Source organism: Aulostomus chinensis, chromosome 15, assembly GCF_037954235.1.
Source record: "Aulostomus chinensis isolate RoL2024-O1b breed Wild chromosome 15, RoL_Achi_v1.0, whole genome shotgun sequence".
Lineage (NCBI taxonomy): Eukaryota > Metazoa > Chordata > Actinopteri > Syngnathiformes > Aulostomidae > Aulostomus > Aulostomus chinensis.
Genome location: NC_141334.1, coordinates 24,352,418 through 24,371,868, shown reverse-complemented (window position 1 = coordinate 24,371,868; position 19,451 = coordinate 24,352,418). Strand labels below are relative to the sequence as shown.

The following is a 19,451-nucleotide window of genomic DNA, read 5'->3' as shown; positions in this document are numbered from 1 at the left end:
ACGTTCGTCTGATTTTGCTCTCGTCGTCCCGGATCGAGTCGGTTTTGTTCTGATTTGGGCAGCAAAGGGACTAAAGGGTTAGTTTTAGTCCTGGAACTGCTGCGGAACCTGAACCAGCCAACTGCAACACCTGCTCTGCTGGCTACGGTGTCATGGTGGCCTTTGGGTGCTTAAACTGACTGAGATTTGAATGTTGCACGAGATTTCTTAGTTACTTCCATTCGCGTTTTTTTTGTTTGTTTTTAATCGTGCGATAATTGAAAGATTTACTCTCCAGGTTCCTCCTGCCGACGATACACTGCACAAGGTTTGTTCGGCTTTTTAAGAAAGAGTCCTTTCTCACTGCCGAACCTGAACGTTCCCGTAATCTGGAGGCTTTTATGAGATTATAGATGATTTCACATTTAATTTCCAGCAGCGCAATCAAAGCCTTCACCCAGTTCCTCTCTACCCACAGCACTCAGTGCACTGTGAATTGGTGCTGCTTGCTGCTCCTTGGAGACAACAAATTTGACGACGCTAGACAAAGTTGCAAGCATCTGCGCTGTCCCAGGAGAACCCTCGCCGTGGCTGTCAGCACCGATGACATCACGACGGACATCACAACTGGTGGCGATCAGCACTGACCATCCAATCACACCTGACATTAAAAAAGCCAGTGAAGATACATTTTATCAGCAAAACCACAAAACCTTAAACGCCGCTCATTCAAAGTTAAAGTGTGCTGTTGTATCAAAATATAATTTATTTCACATGTAAAGGATTTATACAGTACAGCGGATAGCACACCACATTCTTTTCTTTGTAAACATGGAGCAGGTGCAGGGACGGGCCGGGGAGCATGATGGCGCTGCTGTCACAGCTCTGTCTCCTTCATGCCACCGCCAGCTGAACTGTGTGCGTAGCTGTGAGGTGGAGGAGTCTGCGCTTGGCTCCCGCTCCCCTCTGCAGCTGCGTTCACCACTGAAGTCATTGCGCTTGGTTGTTCGGCGACGTACTGCGTGAATGCAGTGCTGAAGAGCCCTGAGGGAGAGAGGAAAGAGAGTGTTTCACTGTGGGCGAGCCACCGAGGAACCGTAGCTACATGGCTCCAGTTCTGTGGAAGGACAAGTTTGTCTTCTGGGTTGACCTGACGCGTGTGTCACTCTGAGGGTGTGCCGACTACCAGGGCGACTGCGAGCTTGGTAGGAAGCGGCGCAGTGGCCTTTTATGTTCTGAGGCGGGTCCGGATCAAGATCACGCAGCAAATACCAGGATCTCCCTTTACTGTCATGACTCACGCTGTTGTGTAATAACAGCTTTGCACTTCAGGCAGTTTCATCTATGAGGATTATCTTGCAGTCTACTGAGCTTTTATAACCTCCATGTTGATTTTCAGCAAGGTCAGTGGTGGGTCTGACCCATAGAGAACCCGTGACCTCTGGGGGCAGCTCAGCCTCACCGAGCGAAGCCACCTTGTGCTACTCTGGTGTTGGTACAGCTGAGGCTGGAAGGAGACCTGGTGGAGGGCTGTAGCTCCAGCCTAGGGAGAGACCATTAAGTGGGCTCTGATCTGGGTTGGCATAACAAAGACGTAGTCCTGTTCTGTTCTTCATGCCCTTTACTCCCGGCTCCAGTTTGCACCTTGAATCAGTTTGAACGAAATTAGTGAATCTGGTTTAAAAGCAGTCCAAACACTCAGCCCTGGCAGAGGTTGGCAGTCTCGCCCAGCTCCTGCTGGATGTTTGAACCTGCCTTGCATTCATTTACCGTACAGGTGTGCAACTAAATGATGAAATAACCCATAAAAACTGCGTGGCACGGATCAAATGTTAAAAAGACTGAGTTTTGAACGACGAGCATGCAGAGCTAACAGATGAGAGTGATGAAGTGAGTTAAAGTGGGGGCAGCCAGCCTCCCTGTAGCTTCTGTGTGTTACTGAGCTTCTGCCTTGATTCCTGACTAAAAGTTACCCTTGATCACACCGACACTGCATTTCAAACTTTAGCACAACATACAAAATGAATGATCAAAAATGCACACGTGAAAGCAAAAGTGTGTCATGTTTGAATGAAGAAGGTGGGTCAGGAGAGCCAGACTCGTCTCTGGCAACCCTCGAGCTGCCCCAGCGTCAGGTTTACAAGAGTACTGATGCCACAATAATTCACAATAACAATGTTAGACCTTGCTTTTCAAAAGTATTCACTGCTGTGGAGCCCTAGAAGCACACACCTCTTCTTTGACCCTGGTAATTCCTCTCCTCTTGGCTGGTTTTGGATTTACTGCTCTCCTCTGATGGATCTGAGGTCTCATTTTCTGTAACAACAAAAACTGTCAAAACGGGGTTTTTTTTTAATACAGAACATTAAAAAAATAAGGCAGTTTTATTTGCAGAGCCCGTTTTCACCAACAGTTCGCCTCCAGGGCTTCACATGGCATCATAACAACATCCTCTGCCCTTAGACCCTCACATCCACTAAAGGAGAAACTCCACAGAAACCCTTTTAACAGGGAAAAATCTGAGAAACCTCAGAATACAGAACATTAAAAAAAAATCAGCACTGACTTTGAGTACTCAGATGTCAAAAGTAAACTGTGAGTCTTTCTGTTCAGCTTTGGGGTTTTTTATACATGACATACACGATCCACATCAAGCAGATCAGGTTCAGACGCCACGTCAGATCCGGAGCGGGTGGTGGGTGCGTCGTTTGCTCACCTTTCTTCCAGGTGACGTGTGCTCTCCTGAGCTTGACTGCAAAGAAAATGACCACCACCAGAAGACTCGAAATGAGGCACGTCACCAGGAGGACCAGTAATGGTGAACTCGCTCTGTCGTCCCGCTGCATCTCTCGGTCATTTAAGTTCTCTGGGAACAGACAGAATGAGAGCGTCAGGTCGGCGAGGCTGAAACCAGGACGTTTGCCTCGTCGCTTTCCCTCCAGAGGAGCGGAGCGCCAACCGCGGGGGTGGGAACAGACCGGACTTACCTGTTGAATTTGTTATTTCTCCGTCGTGTGTCGAGTTCGTGTCTGTTGTCCCAGGGTCAGATGTCCAACCTTTGAGGAATTGTTCAAGAGAAAAATAAATAAATAAAAATGAACCTTCTTTTCTATAAGTTTTTTTTTTTTTTTAGGATAACAGTACATGAGTACCTTTAAACTGGTGCAGTTGTTTAAATGCATTTAAATCTAAAGCCACAAAGGAAGGTATCAGTCTTTCTGAGCAACAAAGAGCAGGAAGTGAGCAGCTGGGAACCGCTGAGCTGAATTGAAGAGCTGAGTTGCAGGTTTTCATCTTTGCCACTAGATGTCATCAAAGAGCTTAAACTGCAGCGCAGTCTCTGCTGGTCGCTTTGTGGCGTCGCTGCTGGGTTCAGTCCGGGTGCTGGTTGAGGAGCGTCGACACCACAACCCCAAAGGATTTGAAGAAAAAAGGTCTGACTTTCAACTGCTGACGTGGCCTCCCTGTTATTATTAGTTATCCCTGCGTGATAAGGATCCTTAATCAGTCACATGACCTGCAATGGCTTTGGCCTCATGTAGGGATCATCATGAGCGACCGCCACTGGTCAATCACTTCATGTGATCAGCAGTTCAAGATTAATTCAAAGGCACTAAATGTTTTGTGTTATTAGCACGCGGCTAAATCATCTCTAGTTCACTGCAGGGCTGTGGCTCGGCTCTGACTCCCAGAAAATAAAAACCCAAATTTTCTACTGGAATAAAACAGTGGCGTTTCTCAATCATGGTAAAGTTGTGCTGACATGACACTGGTGTTTAGGTGAAGGACTGTGGAGGGCAGGAGGGCATGCAGAGGAGAGCCGTGTTCAAGGCACGTTTGCAATAGCGAGTGGAGACCAGCAGGAGACAGTGGTTCACTTCCTGTTTTAAAAACCACCATCGCCGCCTAACTTGAACTTAAAAAGTCCTTTTTTGAACACAAAGCCTGAGCACTGACTCGTCACACAAAACATCCTTGTTCTGTGTCACACGTCTGTTTGGAAACATGATTGTTCCAGAGCAGACATTGAGAGACTTCATCATATCGTCCATGAAACAGCCTGAGCGTGAAGTCACACTTCTGAACTCGTTTGTTACTGGTGAACGTCGACAGCTCAGGATGTGTCCTGCATGATGCAACAGGCAGTTGGTGAACTGGTTTTAATTTCGGTAAAATTCTTCTTCTTTTTCTTGTATTTCTAAAAATGATTCATGGTATTGTCCATGCGGCTAGAGGGTCATGCATTCGTTGAGCACCATTGAATGGTTTGCTCCGTTACAAGAGTATGGAAATCACAAGAAGGATAAGGATTGATTGCCTTTGACACAAGTTTAAAGTTAAACTTTTGGGCTCAAACGTGTAAGAATCAGGACTGAAACTTTTCTCTTGAATTGTTTGATGTCGCGCTTCACCCTCATGGAGTGTCACCTTCCACTCTCACATCAACACGTCGAGCTGAGTTTCACATGCACTGTGGGTCTCCTGTCACAGGAAGCAGATCTAACAGGGTGACGACTAGAAAGGCAGCTAAACGCACCGTGAAGGCTGGTTCCTCAGGTTTGATCGGCCAGCCTGGTTGGAGGCGTAACAGAGGATTCAGAATGTTGCAGGGGAGGACAATTCCATTTGTTTGTCCGTATTTTTATGGAGATTAGGTTACTTGTAATATATTTTCCTACTTTATAATTCTTTGCAAATATTGCTTGGAATATTTGAGCAGCGTCTTCGCAACCAGTGAGCAGACCGGTTGTTGTTGTCTCTCAGTGACAGTTGCTCCAGCTCATCTGTGCATTTGTCATGTGGTTCGTGTTCAAACAGGAAGACGTAAGGAAACCGTGTCACTCACCACCGGTGCTGAGATGAGCATCTGTGGCTTTGTCAGAGGGGGTTGTAAAGGTCCCCGGCCCACTGGGGGGCTCATCAGAGGGGACAGGTGATACCAGCACCTGTGATGTGGCTGTCAGGTACACTGTTGTCCTCCCGTGTCTGGACCAGCGGGTGGCTGTCCTCAGCACCTCTCTTGACCCCTGGGTCTGAGCTGTGGGTGGTCTACTCGTGGACTTCGTTGCTGTGACAGAGGCAGGTTTGTGCTTTTGTCAAACAGAAATTCAAGACAGCAAATCATCGAAAATAAAAACAGAACATTCACACCAAGATTTGGAAGATTTGCAAAATACACATGTGGTTTTTCTATTAGAATACAGGAAACTAGACTGTTTACAGTTTACAAAAAGGGGAAATGACCGAAGGGCTGCGTGGTCATGGAGGTTTCGGTCTCTGGACTGTCGTGGAGCAGCTGATCAGAAAAGCCCCTTCCCAGTGTAGTTTTGTGACAACACGTCTACACTTCACTTTTCCTCAAATATCCCTCTTTAAGCAGAAGTGCTCTGCAGTAAACAGGTTTTGCTCCTCATCAAAATCATTTCGTCACTGCTGCGTCTCTGATGTCGGTGTTATGGTCTCTAGACATGCGTCGAGGAATCAGGAGACTGAGATGTACTCACAGCGTCGGCCGATTTTGACAAAGTTCATCAGAGGCGATGAGGACAGAGACGGATGGCGAACGAGACATTTCACAGCCACTCTGGTCTCCACTGAACCGATGTGCAACATGTCCATGGAGACATATTTTGCTCCTTCATGTAGAACTTGGGCACGAACTGTGGAATGAGATGCGCATCGTTAGTTTGCATTTCTAATCAGGTGAACCAGCTGGGAAGAGCTTTAGCTAGTCAGACACTGCTGATTGTTACTTTGCTAAATGGAAAAAGGCCGCAATTCTTTTTGAAGGCTGGAAGATGGAAAGGAAAGATGAGTAGGTTTGGACATACACGTCTTGAGCATTGTCACTACAGGGTTTCCTGTCAGTGGGGCCTCAGACACCTCACCCACCCACCATCAAGATTTCTGTAAGTGTTTCAGGTAGTGTCATCAAAAGTTGAGCCCACTCTGTGGTGGTTTGAAACTCCCACCATGCTCAATAAGAGATGCAGGCATAGCTAAATGTTTCCATCCTGCTGCCCAAGTTGAGGTTCAGACATTGTGCCCTGACTGAGGATCAATAATTCCCAAACTTTTTTAAGTCCCTGGGAACATTCGATCACCTGCTGTTTTCCCCCCACAAAGGACGTTAGCACCATCTGTGGCTAGGCTAACACCACTGACATTAATGCTTGCTCCTTCAGACACAGTACCAGAAGCCCAAGAGCCAGTGGCTCCGACGGTTCTGACACTGTCTCCAGCTGATGAACGGCGTATGAGGTGACATCGCTACAACCATTTATCCACGTTTGAGAAGGTGAGGCACTATGTTGCTTCAGCGGCAACCAAGAAAGAAATGAACATAAGCCTAGTGGTGCCAGAGGCCCTGCCTGTGGCCCTATGCTGCTTGTGTGTGGTTAACCTAAACGGTACCTACAGATGGGCCAGGGTCAGGAGCAGGTCTCCACGGGATGCAGACGGGAAAAACAAAATACTGGTTTACATTGTGAATACAACGCTTCATATCCCTTCACATTTGTGTGCGGAACCCTGGGGGTGACGCATACCGTCGCCTTATTAAAATAATCACATAAGTCGTTTTTTTTCCAAGTTTTTCAGAAAATACAAAAAAAAAACTGGACACAAGACATCATAAGGAACTGTTTTAGGCAAAAAAAATTGCCAAAAAATGACAGGCATTATTTTAAGAAGGTGTATGTATGTGGCGCAGCGTGGTCTGAACCTACATGATCTCTGGATTGAGCAGGAGGGAGCAGATTGCTGTGTTGTGCTCATGGACAGTACACCTCTTTAAATACAAGGGACGCCAACACTGCGCCTCACAAATGTCACTAAGTGTCATCAGGGAAAGTCCCTCAACAACTACATGAAGTTTCAGGCTGGTTGGTTCGTTATGGACACTTCCTGTTTGACATGGACTCATACATCTGTTATGGTGACCACATGAGCAGATTTTGATGTCCATGCAGTGTAGACCACTAATCCGTGTAAATATAAATAAGCACTAACTACGTCATCACCTATATGCAGCCGCTGGGGATGTCAATACTTCACATGTTGTCTCAAATAAGAATGAGTTAACAACCAACTTAGAATCTTACCATGAATTTCAGGTCCCTGATCCAGTTCCCAGGATATCCGGGGAGGGTGGTGGTTCCCTTCAGCAGTGCAACTTATGACAAAGTTCCCCTCATGCTTTGTCATTTTTATTTTCGGGAGACCTTTAAAGATCATTGAACAGCAGAGCAGAGGTTACTGCATCATGATGCAGCCATCATCAGGACAGTCGTGTCATAGGAAGGATGTGGCGCTCCCTTTTTGTACGATTACAGTAAAACCTGAAGAAATGAAAAGCGAGTTGAATTAAGCTCACCCAACACTGTCACCTCCACCCGCTTCTCTATTGCCGGGTGGTCAAATTCAGTACATTTGTAGGTGCCTCCGTCTTGGAAGGTGACATTGGAAACACTGATGGTGAATTCTGACTCGGACAGTTGGACGATGCTGTAGCGTTTGACCTTTACGCCTGAAAACAAGTGAGGGGAGTTAAAGTGAAGATATTTAACATCAAGGGCGGGACTGCACCTGTTGGGAGGACGTACCATCTTCACCTGTGTTATTATTGAAGAACATGATGACTCCCTCAGGATTCTTCCACTCCACGTTGTTCCGGTGCATGTCTTTAATGGGGCATCTCAAGCGGAGCGTCTGACCCTTCATCACAGTCACGCGCTGCCAAACGGCGAGTGAACCTGCAGTCACATGAACTCGCATTGAAAACACATGTTGCTTCCACATAAAACAGGTAGGTAGCACTGCCCGAGTCGTCCTTGAAGTTCCCAAACACAAGAACACCTCCTCCCTCACACATGCACGCACTGAAGCAGCCCCCCGCGTTTGTTTTCTGACAGGAAGTAATGTGGTCAGTTCTCTCGAGGTGAAAGGGTGAAAGAGAAAGTACCAGAAAATATATGAGCTGTGGGTTGCAAATGGGGGCTTTGGGGGCTTTTTCTTTCCTCTGGGGTGAGATTGACGAGCGAGAATACGTTCCAGTGGGGGCGTGATAGGAATGATCCATCAAGGTCAGCACACGCGTGGACTGTGTTTGACCTGGCTGTTCTCTGTATCAGTTGAAGAGTCAGTTGCTGTTTCTTTGTCCTTTTCTTTTTTTTTCCATTTTCAAACATATCTCAGAAGAAAATGTTCAGTCACAGGAGAAACAAACCTATGCATGACGGGAATAAATGCATGTACTGTAGGTAGGAAGACTGTGGTATAAAATAAGCGGACCAGAGCAACCACAAAGGAAACAAACGTGATCAGATGAACAGCACAAGAGGGACTCATCAGAAGCAAATGACAGCAAAACAAAGTAAAGTAAAAACGAAATCATTTCATTATCGGAGACAATTTGGATGGAGCGTCTGAGTTTGACTCAGAGAGACCAAACTGTCACATAATCAAGTCTTTTCAGGATCATTTTAAGTTCATTATCTCTTTCAATATGATCTACTTTTAGAAACAAACCACGCCGGTCAACAAGTCGTGACTCACCCCGTATGAATAACACGAGGACAGCGAGCCGCCTCAGGTCCATGGTACCTCTCTCTCACTCGCAGTCACAAAGCGCTTCAGCTGTGTTTCCTCTCCACTTCTTCTATTTGAGCTGAGGGAGCTTCCGTGACGTCACAGGGCTGTGAGTTCCACTGCCTTTTTTATTTCGTGGGAGTCTCATGTGATACCAACAGTTCTGTACAGGGGACAGGTTTTGGACTCATGAACCTGGAATCATGGTGGTACCTGCAAGTATGTCATTAATTTGAGCCAAGTTTCACATCCAACTTTTTTGTTTTGTCTTTTACTGCATGTTAAATGTAAGGGATAATCATGATAATAATAATAACGATAATCATAATAATAATAAGAAGAAGCATTTTAACATTTTAAATCACCTTTCAGGACTCTCAAGGTCACTGTCCAGAAAAATTAAAGACAGTTAATCCATCCATTTTCTATACCACTTATCTGTAACGGTCGTGTAGGTCACCAGTCTGTCGCCGGGCCATCAGGAGCAATTAGGGGCTCAGTATCTTGCTCAAGGACACTTGGACATGGTCACCGGGGGGAGGGGGGATCAAACCAGCAACCCTCCGGTTGCTACCTCTGAGTCACGCCATCCCAGTTAGAAACTCAAATGAACAAAACACACATCAAAACCATTACAAAGTTAAAAATCTAAAATCTGTAGCAGAGCAGCAGCAATCAGATTCTTAAGTTAAGTCGTTTAAAAAGGGGTTTTCAGGCAGGATTTGAACATTGACAGAGAATGTATCGGATTTCAGGAGGCAAGGGTTTGCAGAGGTGGTGGACAGACAGGCAGAGTCTCGGGACCCTGTGGTGGACGGATGGGCCTTGTGAATTTTGTAGTAAGTGCAGTATTTGATAGGAAGCCAGTTGAGGTGCTGGAGAACAGGTGCTCTGTGGTGGATGGATGGTGTTCTGCTCACGATATGGGCCGCAGCGTTCTGACCCATTTGGAGCTTGGGGGGGGGGGGGCAGTTTTCCCAAGAGTCTGTAAAAAGTAGAATGGGAGCCAGAGCCTTCACCTATCAGGCTCCCATCCTGTGGAACCGTCTCCCAGGTTCAGTCACACACCCTCTCGGCATGGAAGAGCAGACTTAAGACCTTCCTTTTTGTTAAAGCTTATACTTAGGTTTGGCTTAGGCTAGCTCTTAGTTATTCTGCGATAGTCTTAGACTGACGGGGGATCTCCCATGGTGCACTGGGCTTCTCTCTCCTCGTCTTTGTCCGCTCTGTCCTCCTGTACTCATATGTGTTACTGACTCGTCTTCTTCTCCGGAGCCTTTGTGCCTCCCACTTCCCAGATCCCAGGTGCTGCTGATGGAGGCTACAGACCTGCTACCCTTAGAGTCAGCATTAGTATTAGTACTGTACCAGCAGTATTTACATCAGTACTCTCAATACTGTACTAGCATTAACATCAGCATTGTGTTTACTAGCACATAATTGCTCATGTTATGCTGATACTGATTGGTTGAATAACCTGTAGATGTTATGATTGGGAGCTAGTTGTTGTTGTTATCTGCCGTTTTTCTCCTCCCAGCCTCCTCACGTCCCCGTCTGTCCATCAGTCTCTCCTCCTTTCTCTTCTCTTTCTCTTTATCTCTGTCCCCCTCTTTCCTTCTGTTTCTCTGTCTTCCTCCTTTCTCTCTCTTTATCTCTGTCCCTCTCTCTCCTTCTGTCTCTCTGTCTTCCTCCATTCTCTGTCTTTGTCTCTGTCCTGCTCTCCTGCTCTCTCTCCGTCCCAACTGAGCCTGGATCTGCTCCACCTTCCTGCTGGTAAAGGAAGGTTCTGGTGGCTGCTGTTGCAGGATGCACTTGCTGATGGAGAATTGTTGGGTGGAGGTTCATTGAAGGAGGGAGGTGCTGGACCTGCTCTACTTGGACAGAGTCAGGAGAGAACTTTGGTTGGGATTCGGTGCTGTAGAAATAAATGACATTGCTGGGGTGAGGGAGGGATGGAGGTGGTTGATGTTCCATAGCTGGCAGTAGGTAGACAAGTGATATCATTGATGCTGGTTTGGAATGAAGGGGCAGCGTGGCTCTGAGGTAGAGTGGTCGGCCAGCAGCTGAGGGGTCGCTGGTTCGATGCCCACTTCCCCTGGTGACCATGTCCAAGTGTCCTTGAGCAAGATTCTGAACCCCTAATTGCTCCTGATGGCCCTGTGATGGACTTGGCAACCGGTCCAGGGTGAACCCCGCCTCTCACCCAATGTCAGCTGGGATAGGCTCCACCCCCCCAGCATGACCCTTAATGGATAAGTGGTATAGAAAATGGATGGATGGGTTTGGAATGACACAGTGCTATCGCAGGCAACACCCAGACTCTTGACCCAAGGGGAGGGTGAGGAGCTGTCGATGGTTGATGGTGAAACTGGGAGTTCCAGTGAGGATGGAGAAGAACCTCAGTTCCATCGCTGCTGAGCTTGAGAAATTTGGAAAAGAACCAGGATTTGATTTCCTGTCAACAGTCACAGAGGGAGGAGGTAGGGTTGGTGGAATGGTAGAGCTTGGTCTCATCTGAGATGAGAGCCGTATTCTGGACGGCTTTGATAAAGTGAGGATGTGTGATCAAAGCAGGCAGAGATCAAAGGACACAGACAGAATTTGGGCAGGGCACTGATGGGGAGGACAGGTGGTCTTACAATGTTTCCATGCACGCCACGTAACAATTAAGCTCCATGTTCTGTTTAACCAAACATTCCAAATAAGGTGTTCATATGTGCCACAGCCTTTGGACATTTCCAGTTCAGTTGACATTTTCTGGATAAATGTTTCATTGCAGTCCAGTTCATCACCAGGCAACCTCGCTAAACTTCTGGCTCATGTGAACTGGACAGAACTCACTCAAAGACAGAAACAAACACAGGAAACACAGTAAAACAATCAGCAGTTACAGTTTTGCTCCTTGACCTCCTGGTCGCCATGCCAACACACGGACAGCTACACTGTTCCCGACAACGGCAAAGGTTTGAAAATGTTTGCTTGCGAGTTGACGTAAAGTACTGCTAAAGTACTAAAGGGCACATTCTGATTAACCTGTTTTCATAGCCCCAAATTCCACAAATACTAATTTGAAATATGAGCTTCATCAGGTTATGGCAGGTATTTACATGACTTTTAGACAATCAGAATATTGTGATATTCTACGGTGATATGGTGCGCATGTCAACATAGACAATTACTGAGATTAAAGTCAGAGATTGTTGGGGAAATTTTATGATCTGACACACCCACTGGCCTTCAAAACATGCTTTGCAGGTTTTTTTGTTTTTTTTTCCAAACTCTATGAATGGGAATATTTGATGCAGATCCTGATCATAAAAGTCAACATGCAGGTGAATTAAGGTTCATGGTCTCGGCAGAAATCTGTCTCTCCAAAACAAGCATGTGGCGTGTTTGTCTGTCAGCAGGACGACAACCTGACAGTGTTTCGTGATGTTTGGCTGAGGGGTCAAACTCAGGTCAAGGTTGTACTCATAACATGTAGGGGGAATCCAGATCGCAGACCCAGAATCTGTTTTCACTTTCATTGTTTTACACCACATATTGTCATTTATTTCTCAAAAACTACAACACCAACCTTTCTGAAAAAGTGCAGAATTTATAGTGATCAGGGGATTTGTGCGAAGAATTCTGTGTCGATCTTGCTAAAGATAGCACTTTGAAGAAAAAAAAGCAGGTAAACGCTCATCTTTATTTTAAACAAGAAACTTGTCTCCCCTGAGGAACAGCTCAGCACTTCCCCCGACTAGTCCTGTCTCTCATTTCTGTTATTAAACGCAGTGTCTTCAGCCCAGATTGCAGCCAATCAGAGACTCAGTCTCCAGAGAATGTGCTGGAATCTCAATGCTGTTCTGCCATCTTATTGGCTGACTGGTTGCTGGGAAGCAGAGGCACTGAGGCCGGCATCCTCTGCCCATGTTCAGCTGTTGAGAAGCGGACTGCCATTGTCTTGTTGGCCACAGCAGCATCATAAGAGAGGGGAAACACTACTCAAATCTGTCACAGTGCCTATATTTTTGTGGATATATGATGTTCATCTTCATGTTCACTTGAGGGTTCACTTGTGATATAATCTAGTATCTACTAGCGCTAGTATTTGAATAGTGGTATTACACATTATCAGTATTATTGCAGTATGAGCTGGATATATATATATATATATATATATATATATATATATATATATATATATATATATATATATATATATGTGTGTGTGTGTGTGTGTGTGTGTGTAGTCAGACACACAAAGGCTGTGGAGCAGAGGGCATGACAAGTACAGATAGAATAGTATAGAATTACAGCACAGAGAAAAATGAGGCTTACATGGAACCAACCAAGCCCTTAATGCTGCCAATGTTCTGTGGTTCCAACATTGTGTTCACATGATGAATCAAAAGGTTCATGAACTAAAATAAAGCCTAGAAGATCATAACTTGCACTTTCAGTTTAGCTGGTTTAACTGACAGTATATTTCAATACAAACTAAAAGTTACTCTACTTCAACATTTCCCCTCAGAGAAATCTTAAATTATATTTTTACATCTGTAAAATGTGAACTACCTTCCACTGCATCAATAGTTTTTTCTTCTTGTACTTTACTTTAAAGTGTACTTTCATAAATCACACATTTTACCTAGAAGGAAGCTGGGAAACTATTTTAAACTATAGTCAAACTGTCTTCATGAATAGTGGAGGAGCAGTTTGGGGGAGTTATCGGGTGTGGGTCACAGGTACAGAAGAAGAAAAAATTCAGTAAGTAAATAATTACATACGAAAAAGAATGAAGGGCTGCACGGTGGTGCAGTGGTCAGCACTGTGGCCTCATAGCAAGAAGGTTCCGAGTTCGAGTCCTGGCTCAGGCATAGGGTCTTTCTGGGTGAGTCTCCATGTTCTCCCTGTGTCTGCGTGGGTTCTCTCTGGTACTCCAGCTTCCTCCCACCGTCCAAAGACATCAATTGGGGACGAGGCTGATTGATACTCTAAACTGACCTTATGTATAAATGTGAGTGTGAATGGTTGTTTGTCTCTATGTGTTGGCCCTGCGATGGACTGGTGACCTGTCCAGGGTGAACCCCGCCTCTCGCCTGTAGCGAGCGGTGGGATAGGCTCCAGCCCCCCACAACCCTTACTAGGAATAAGTGGAAGACAATGGATGGAAAAAGAATGAAAAGAGAGAAGATGAGGAAGAAGAAGGAAAAAAGTGGGGCTCATCCCAATCCTATTGAATGATGTGGCATGGGTAGTGGTAGGGATGGTGAAGCAGGGAGGGATTACTGGTAGGGAGGATACGAGGGCCGGGCCTCAGGCAGGGAGGACCAGCGAAGCTATGACTGTACGAAATTGAAAAGTGATGGCCAGGTTGGGTTGTCACTCGATGAGTTATTGGAGATTTCTAACGAGATGTGATGTGATCCAATAATAAGGTTTTCCAGATCGATATATGGATTTTGTTCTTTGATTTCCAGTTCATGACGATGGTTTTCTTGGTGACAGCTAGCGCAACCAACAAGGTTGTGTTGTTAAAATGGTTCAAGTTGTTTGAAGTGTTATCTCCAAGCAAACAGAGAGATGGGGAGGCTGGGATGCAGCAGCCAAAGAATGTGGAAAGTAGCCCTGTGACCTTCTCCTGCATGAATACAGGTGTCAGGGCAGTTTTGAGTGCAGCGGGGACAGATGTCTGAGGACAGCTCCTGCAACATAATTTATGTCCTGTGAGGTGAGTCCTGTGGATAATCTTAGATTGTAGTTAAATTGTATGAATTGAGGCTGGTATTGTTGGTCATGAGAATGGTATTTTTGGAGACTTGAGTCCAGAAATTGGCATCAGTACAAACAGAGAATCTGATTCCCAGCAGATGGTAGACTCATAGCAGCGTCTGTCAGCACCTGGGAGAATGGACGAGTGTGAACCTAATATATGCAACATATTATAGACACAGTTAAAGTGTGTTCACACCAAACGCAATGCAAATTTTTCACACGTAAAGTTAACGTGCGAAGTCTATGTAGAGAGACGAATAGACGCAAATTCGTGTGGTATACTTGCCAGGTGGCGCAAATGCTAATGTGATGTGAATGGCACGAATACGTGAAATTTGCGTCGTGAACCCCGTCCCTCACACAAAAACTGCTGAGATAGGCTCCACCCCCCCCCCACCCCCCTGCGACCCTTAACAATCAATCAAACCTGCAAAACTTTAGGTTCTAGACAGCCACCGTACCACAGAGCCACACAGCATGGGAACAATGAAGAATGTTTAGAGACAATGAAACAGTCAAGTCAAGTCAAGTCGAGATAAAGAGAAAGAGAAGGGAGGAGAGACTGATGGACAGACAGGGACGTGAGCAGGTGGAGCTATGGGTGGTAGCTTGAGCCTCTTCAGGTCTGCAGCCTCCTCCAGCACCTGGGATCTGGGATGAGGGGAGCCTGAAGGCTCCGGAGAAGAAGACGAGTTAGTAACACATATGAGTGTGATTTATGTATGGCACATATAGGAGGACAGAGAGGAGAAGAGAGGAGGAGAGAGAAGCCCAGTGCTCCATGGGAGATAGCTAAAGTCTCTGGCTCCCATCCTACTTTTAGAAACTCTAGGAACCACCAGTAACCCTGCATCCTGGGAGTAAAGGGTTCTAGCTGAGTAATAGGGGACTATGAGCTCTGTCAGGGATGAAGGAGCCTGATTGTTGAGGACTTTGCATGTTATGTTGTATGTCATATCCTTAGTTTGTTGTCGGACACATAATTAATTACAAGAAATTATTTGTGGAAGGATTCTGCAAAATAATGAATGCAACATCTGTCTGAAGGATGCAGTAAATGGTCTCTCTAAGTATAACGCTGGACATGGTCATCTCCCTCTCGCCTGTATTCCCATACCCTCACACTTCAACACAGTCACTGGAGAATCCAACCTGCAAGCGTTCAGGCCCTAGACAAGCCTAGCCTCAGAGCCATGCAGCCTCTAATGGTGGTCATTCCATCTTCGGCAGCACTTGAAGTGTTTGGCCAAAGCTTTCTTCACTGATGATGCAAAGTGATGGATGTGGGACCTCTTTTTTTGCACTGCACCATCTTGAATTTGGGCTTTGAGTCTCTGGTAAATTGTGACATCAAAAGAATCATCAGCTTTCATGATGGCTTCCATGAGCTGTTCTGGTGAGCCATACTCCTTTGTCAGGTCCTTGACTACTGCCTTGCTGAGGGTCATCCAGCTGCCAGCTGTTTTTATGGCAACCAGCTGGTTAGCAATCTCTGCCGACATGTTGTATGAAAGACGTCTGATGGCAAGGTGGACATCAATGATTGGCAGAGAGTCCCCTTTGGGAACAAGCCTGGTCAACATCATGAAGAAAATTTCCATGAACAACTTTTGACTTTTCGGAGATGAAGACTTCCTCAAAGCTTCTAGGGACTCGTCTTTGTAATTCAAATCTTCTGGTGTCAGTCTAGTGGTGAAAAATGAACTGATGTCATTTAAAGCCGCGGACGTCTCCTCAGTGTAACCAGCCTTCTGCTGATCCCTCTGCAGCCACAGGAGGACCTGCTGCAGGTACTTCGCTACCTCGTCCGCTACCAAGGAATACACGTCATATGTTCCTCTGGCCTCATAGGTAACAATCACTGACCTGGTGATCACATCTGGGATTTTGAACATCTGGGGTGTTTGGTTAGATGTAAGTTTGAAAAATATTTCATCAGTGAGTTGTCTTGAGAACTTTCTGATCCTTCTGTGGCACTTTTGTACGTCAATGATGTGATTCTCCAGTTGGCCCAGTTTTTCAAACCACTCATAAACTTTATTGTGGATGTTATCTAAGAAGACCAGAGGAGAATCCGTGTCTTCCAAGACATTTGTCATGTTTGATTGCTTGTTGGCCAATTGGGACTCCAATCCAGACATGGGGAATGCATCCGGCGTCAGGTTTCCACCTTGGACCAGCTCTAGCAAGCTCATCAGCCTCCTCACCATGTCTTTGCCTCTCAGTTTGCAGACATTGAAAAAGCGGAGTTTGTGTGAAATCTGGTTGCTGATGTCAGTGGTTTTTGCATGCGACATGAAGTTGTGGATCATTTTGGCTACACCTCTCATGCTGATGCAAGGAGCACATCTGTCATGGAAATGCAGATTGTCTGGAAGCATAGCAACAATGTCAGATGCTACACTCTGTGCATATTCGAGGGTATCAGGTGCAACGGCTGCAGGGTCATCTTCGTTATTCACACTTTTAGGTAACCATTTAAGGAGGATTTTGGTCACTGCTTTGGTTCCTTCTACACATCCTATTTTCCAGTCCTCTGGATTAATTCTATCTTTGTTTTTGAGATAGCAACATTCTTTCAAATCGCGTTTTTTCATATTATGGGAGTATATCTGAAGGCATAACTTGGTGTGATCCACTAGGTCATGGAGGGAGGTGGGGGTGGTCATAGTGCCGTAGAAAAAAAATGTTGGGCCTGAAGACCAGTTGGTGATGGACATGGCTGTGCAGAGAGCCGAGTTCACCCTTTTTGAAACTTCTCTCTCCATCAGTGTGGCAAGCTTACTGGCACTTTCACAGACTTGCTGTGGAACACCAAGCGCAGCAGCAGTTGTCTCATTGATGACGTTGAGTGTCAGCAGGAATGTCATCATCTCATAGAGGGATTCATTTTCTAGCACCTGTAACTTACATAACAGTGCCTGCATGACATTGCTAATGAGAGACTGGATGATGTCTGTGCACATATCTGCCAGTTTGGCATCAATGGCAAAGTCCCATATGCCATCAGCAAGCATACCCCACTGGACAGGAGAGATCTCTGCCAAATATTTCTGTACCATAGGGAGAAGAGTTTCCTCGGTGAACTGCAGTTCGGTCACTTCGTGCTCCATTGCGTTTGTGTCAAACTTGTATGAGCAGATAAGGAGTTTTATTGAAATATATATTTTTGTATACCATTTATGACCTCTCCCCTGATATCACAGCTGACGTCCTCACACTGCCATAGCGACAATAATCTCTCGTTGATCTTTCCAGAGCTGCTGAGATAACTGTCTGTCAAAGGGGATCTCAGAATTCTGAGATCAAAAGTGGGACTGACCTGCATCACATACCTTTTTTTCTTTAATTAGGGCCTGAGCCTGAAGGCACCTCTGGCTCAGACCCTATTATGTTTGCTCGACACACTCGTTCTTTCTTTATTCCGCGAACTCTTTAAAGCTTAATTTGACCCCCTGAACATGCATGAAATTTGCTGAAATTTGGCACGCACGTCCGGTCTTGCGAAAAATTTCATATTTAAAAAAAAAATTCCACAAAAACTCAATAGCGCCACCTAGGGAGCCAAAAAACAAAAACAAAAACATTGGACCGCTATAACTGCTTGCACGAATGCCCCACAGACATGGGACCAACACCGTTGGACTCGTCTCATCAAGACGAAAAATTCATACGCTCTGACCTCTCACCTATCTACAACAGAATGTCCACAAATTGGACAAAACTGTCCAAAAAAGGACTTTTTTTTCTCCCCGAACAAAATCTATCTCCTCCTAAGCCGTTAATGGCATTGCTTCCAAACTTTCACACGTTACTCTCCCAACTGTGCTCTTCAAAATCTGTAAAGGTTAATATACTACGCGCTCGGTTCCCATTTTTAAGCCGTCAAAGTGGGGGAGACACATTTCACGCTTACAATGGAAGTCAATGGGGAGAGCGTGTCCTCTCAGGGTACATACTGTCAAACAAATGCTTCTCACGTCTACACCATACATCCCACAGCTTTTAAAAACACACCACTGCATTCCTGACAAAAACCCCTACAAAAATATGGTATTATATATCACTTTTGACCAACGTATGCCGAGGTATTCAGCTTTTACACACTACAATTCTGTTAATCCTCCGTTCTCTCCACTCTAGCACAGATGGCAGAGATTTGTTTACTGTAGTCATGGAAACCACAATTGGAGCTTCTCTGCCCTCATGTACATACTCCTAAACAAACACTTGTAGCTTCTAAACTAAAACACTCACACCTTCAAAAAACACACCATTGAATTCCTGACACAAAACTCTACGCACTGATGTCTTTACATTCAACTTTTGACCCACATATGCAGAGTTATGACTGTGTTTGACAGTAAAACTGCCAACATCCTCCTCTGCTCTCCACTCTGACAGAGATGGCAGAGAGCGAGCAGAGAAGGGAGGGGCTCTTAAAGGGCCGGCTCTCAGCTCTGCACTCACACTGTGCAGCGAACTGAGGCTCGTATCTCCTAAACTACAAGGCCTAGGGATTTGCCGATTACACCGTTGGATTCGGGCCGGTGTCAAGGACGGCCGCGCGGGGGCTCAGGCCCTAACAACGCTGCTTGCAGCTTTAATTTCATTCGCTTTTCTTAATTCACGACCTTATTTCCCGTACATTTTATTTTTTTATTTTAATTATCGACTGAAAGCTCAACATTTACCTTTGGCTATTTTAGTGTAAGACAGGGCTTTGGATGTCTTAACGATTGCCTTACAGGCTACTGAATTAAACTACCAGAGGGCTGTGGGTAAAAAGAAAAAAAAACACGGGGGACGACGGCTGTGGTCTCACGATCCACTTTAATGTCCGCTCACAGACTCCGACAACTCAACAACTACCACACAAGAAATGGCCTCTCACCCCTTTCATATCACTCCGCCCATCCTCATCATGAACTACATTACCTGCACGTAAAGTGCGCCATATGATATAGTACAAGATGAAACCTAAACAGCAGAATACAATATTAGAAAAATATACTTACAATTAATTAAATAATGTGGACTACGAATACAATTTAAAAAATGATATTTCTCCAGTATCACCTCCCTAACTTTCCCATATCCCATATAGCAATGGCTTGCTA

The 19,451-nt window shown here is 45.5% G+C and overlaps 2 protein-coding genes across 2 annotated transcripts; both read right to left on the bottom strand.

Moving 5' to 3' along the window:
• Window positions 1-725: 725 nt before the first annotated feature.
• On the bottom strand, window positions 726-8,726 carry crtam (cytotoxic and regulatory T cell molecule). Its single transcript, XM_086226627.1, has 10 exons — window positions 8,536-8,726; window positions 7,584-7,733; window positions 7,355-7,507; window positions 7,083-7,202; window positions 5,484-5,639; window positions 4,826-5,047; window positions 2,967-3,035; window positions 2,696-2,845; window positions 2,212-2,295; window positions 726-1,023 (listed from the first exon to the last, which is right to left on the bottom strand). Exons 1-10 carry the CDS (start codon window positions 8,576-8,578, stop codon window positions 857-859), a joined length of 1,314 nt encoding a protein of 437 aa, XP_086082753.1. The 5' UTR covers window positions 8,579-8,726; the 3' UTR covers window positions 726-856.
• A 6,064-nt stretch (window positions 8,727-14,790) lies between these two features.
• On the bottom strand, window positions 14,791-17,627 carry LOC147249241 (uncharacterized). Its single transcript, XM_086226781.1, has one exon. It carries the CDS (start codon window positions 17,442-17,444, stop codon window positions 15,534-15,536), a length of 1,911 nt encoding a protein of 636 aa, XP_086082907.1. The 5' UTR covers window positions 17,445-17,627; the 3' UTR covers window positions 14,791-15,533.
• Between the last annotated feature and the right edge of the window lie 1,824 nt (window positions 17,628-19,451).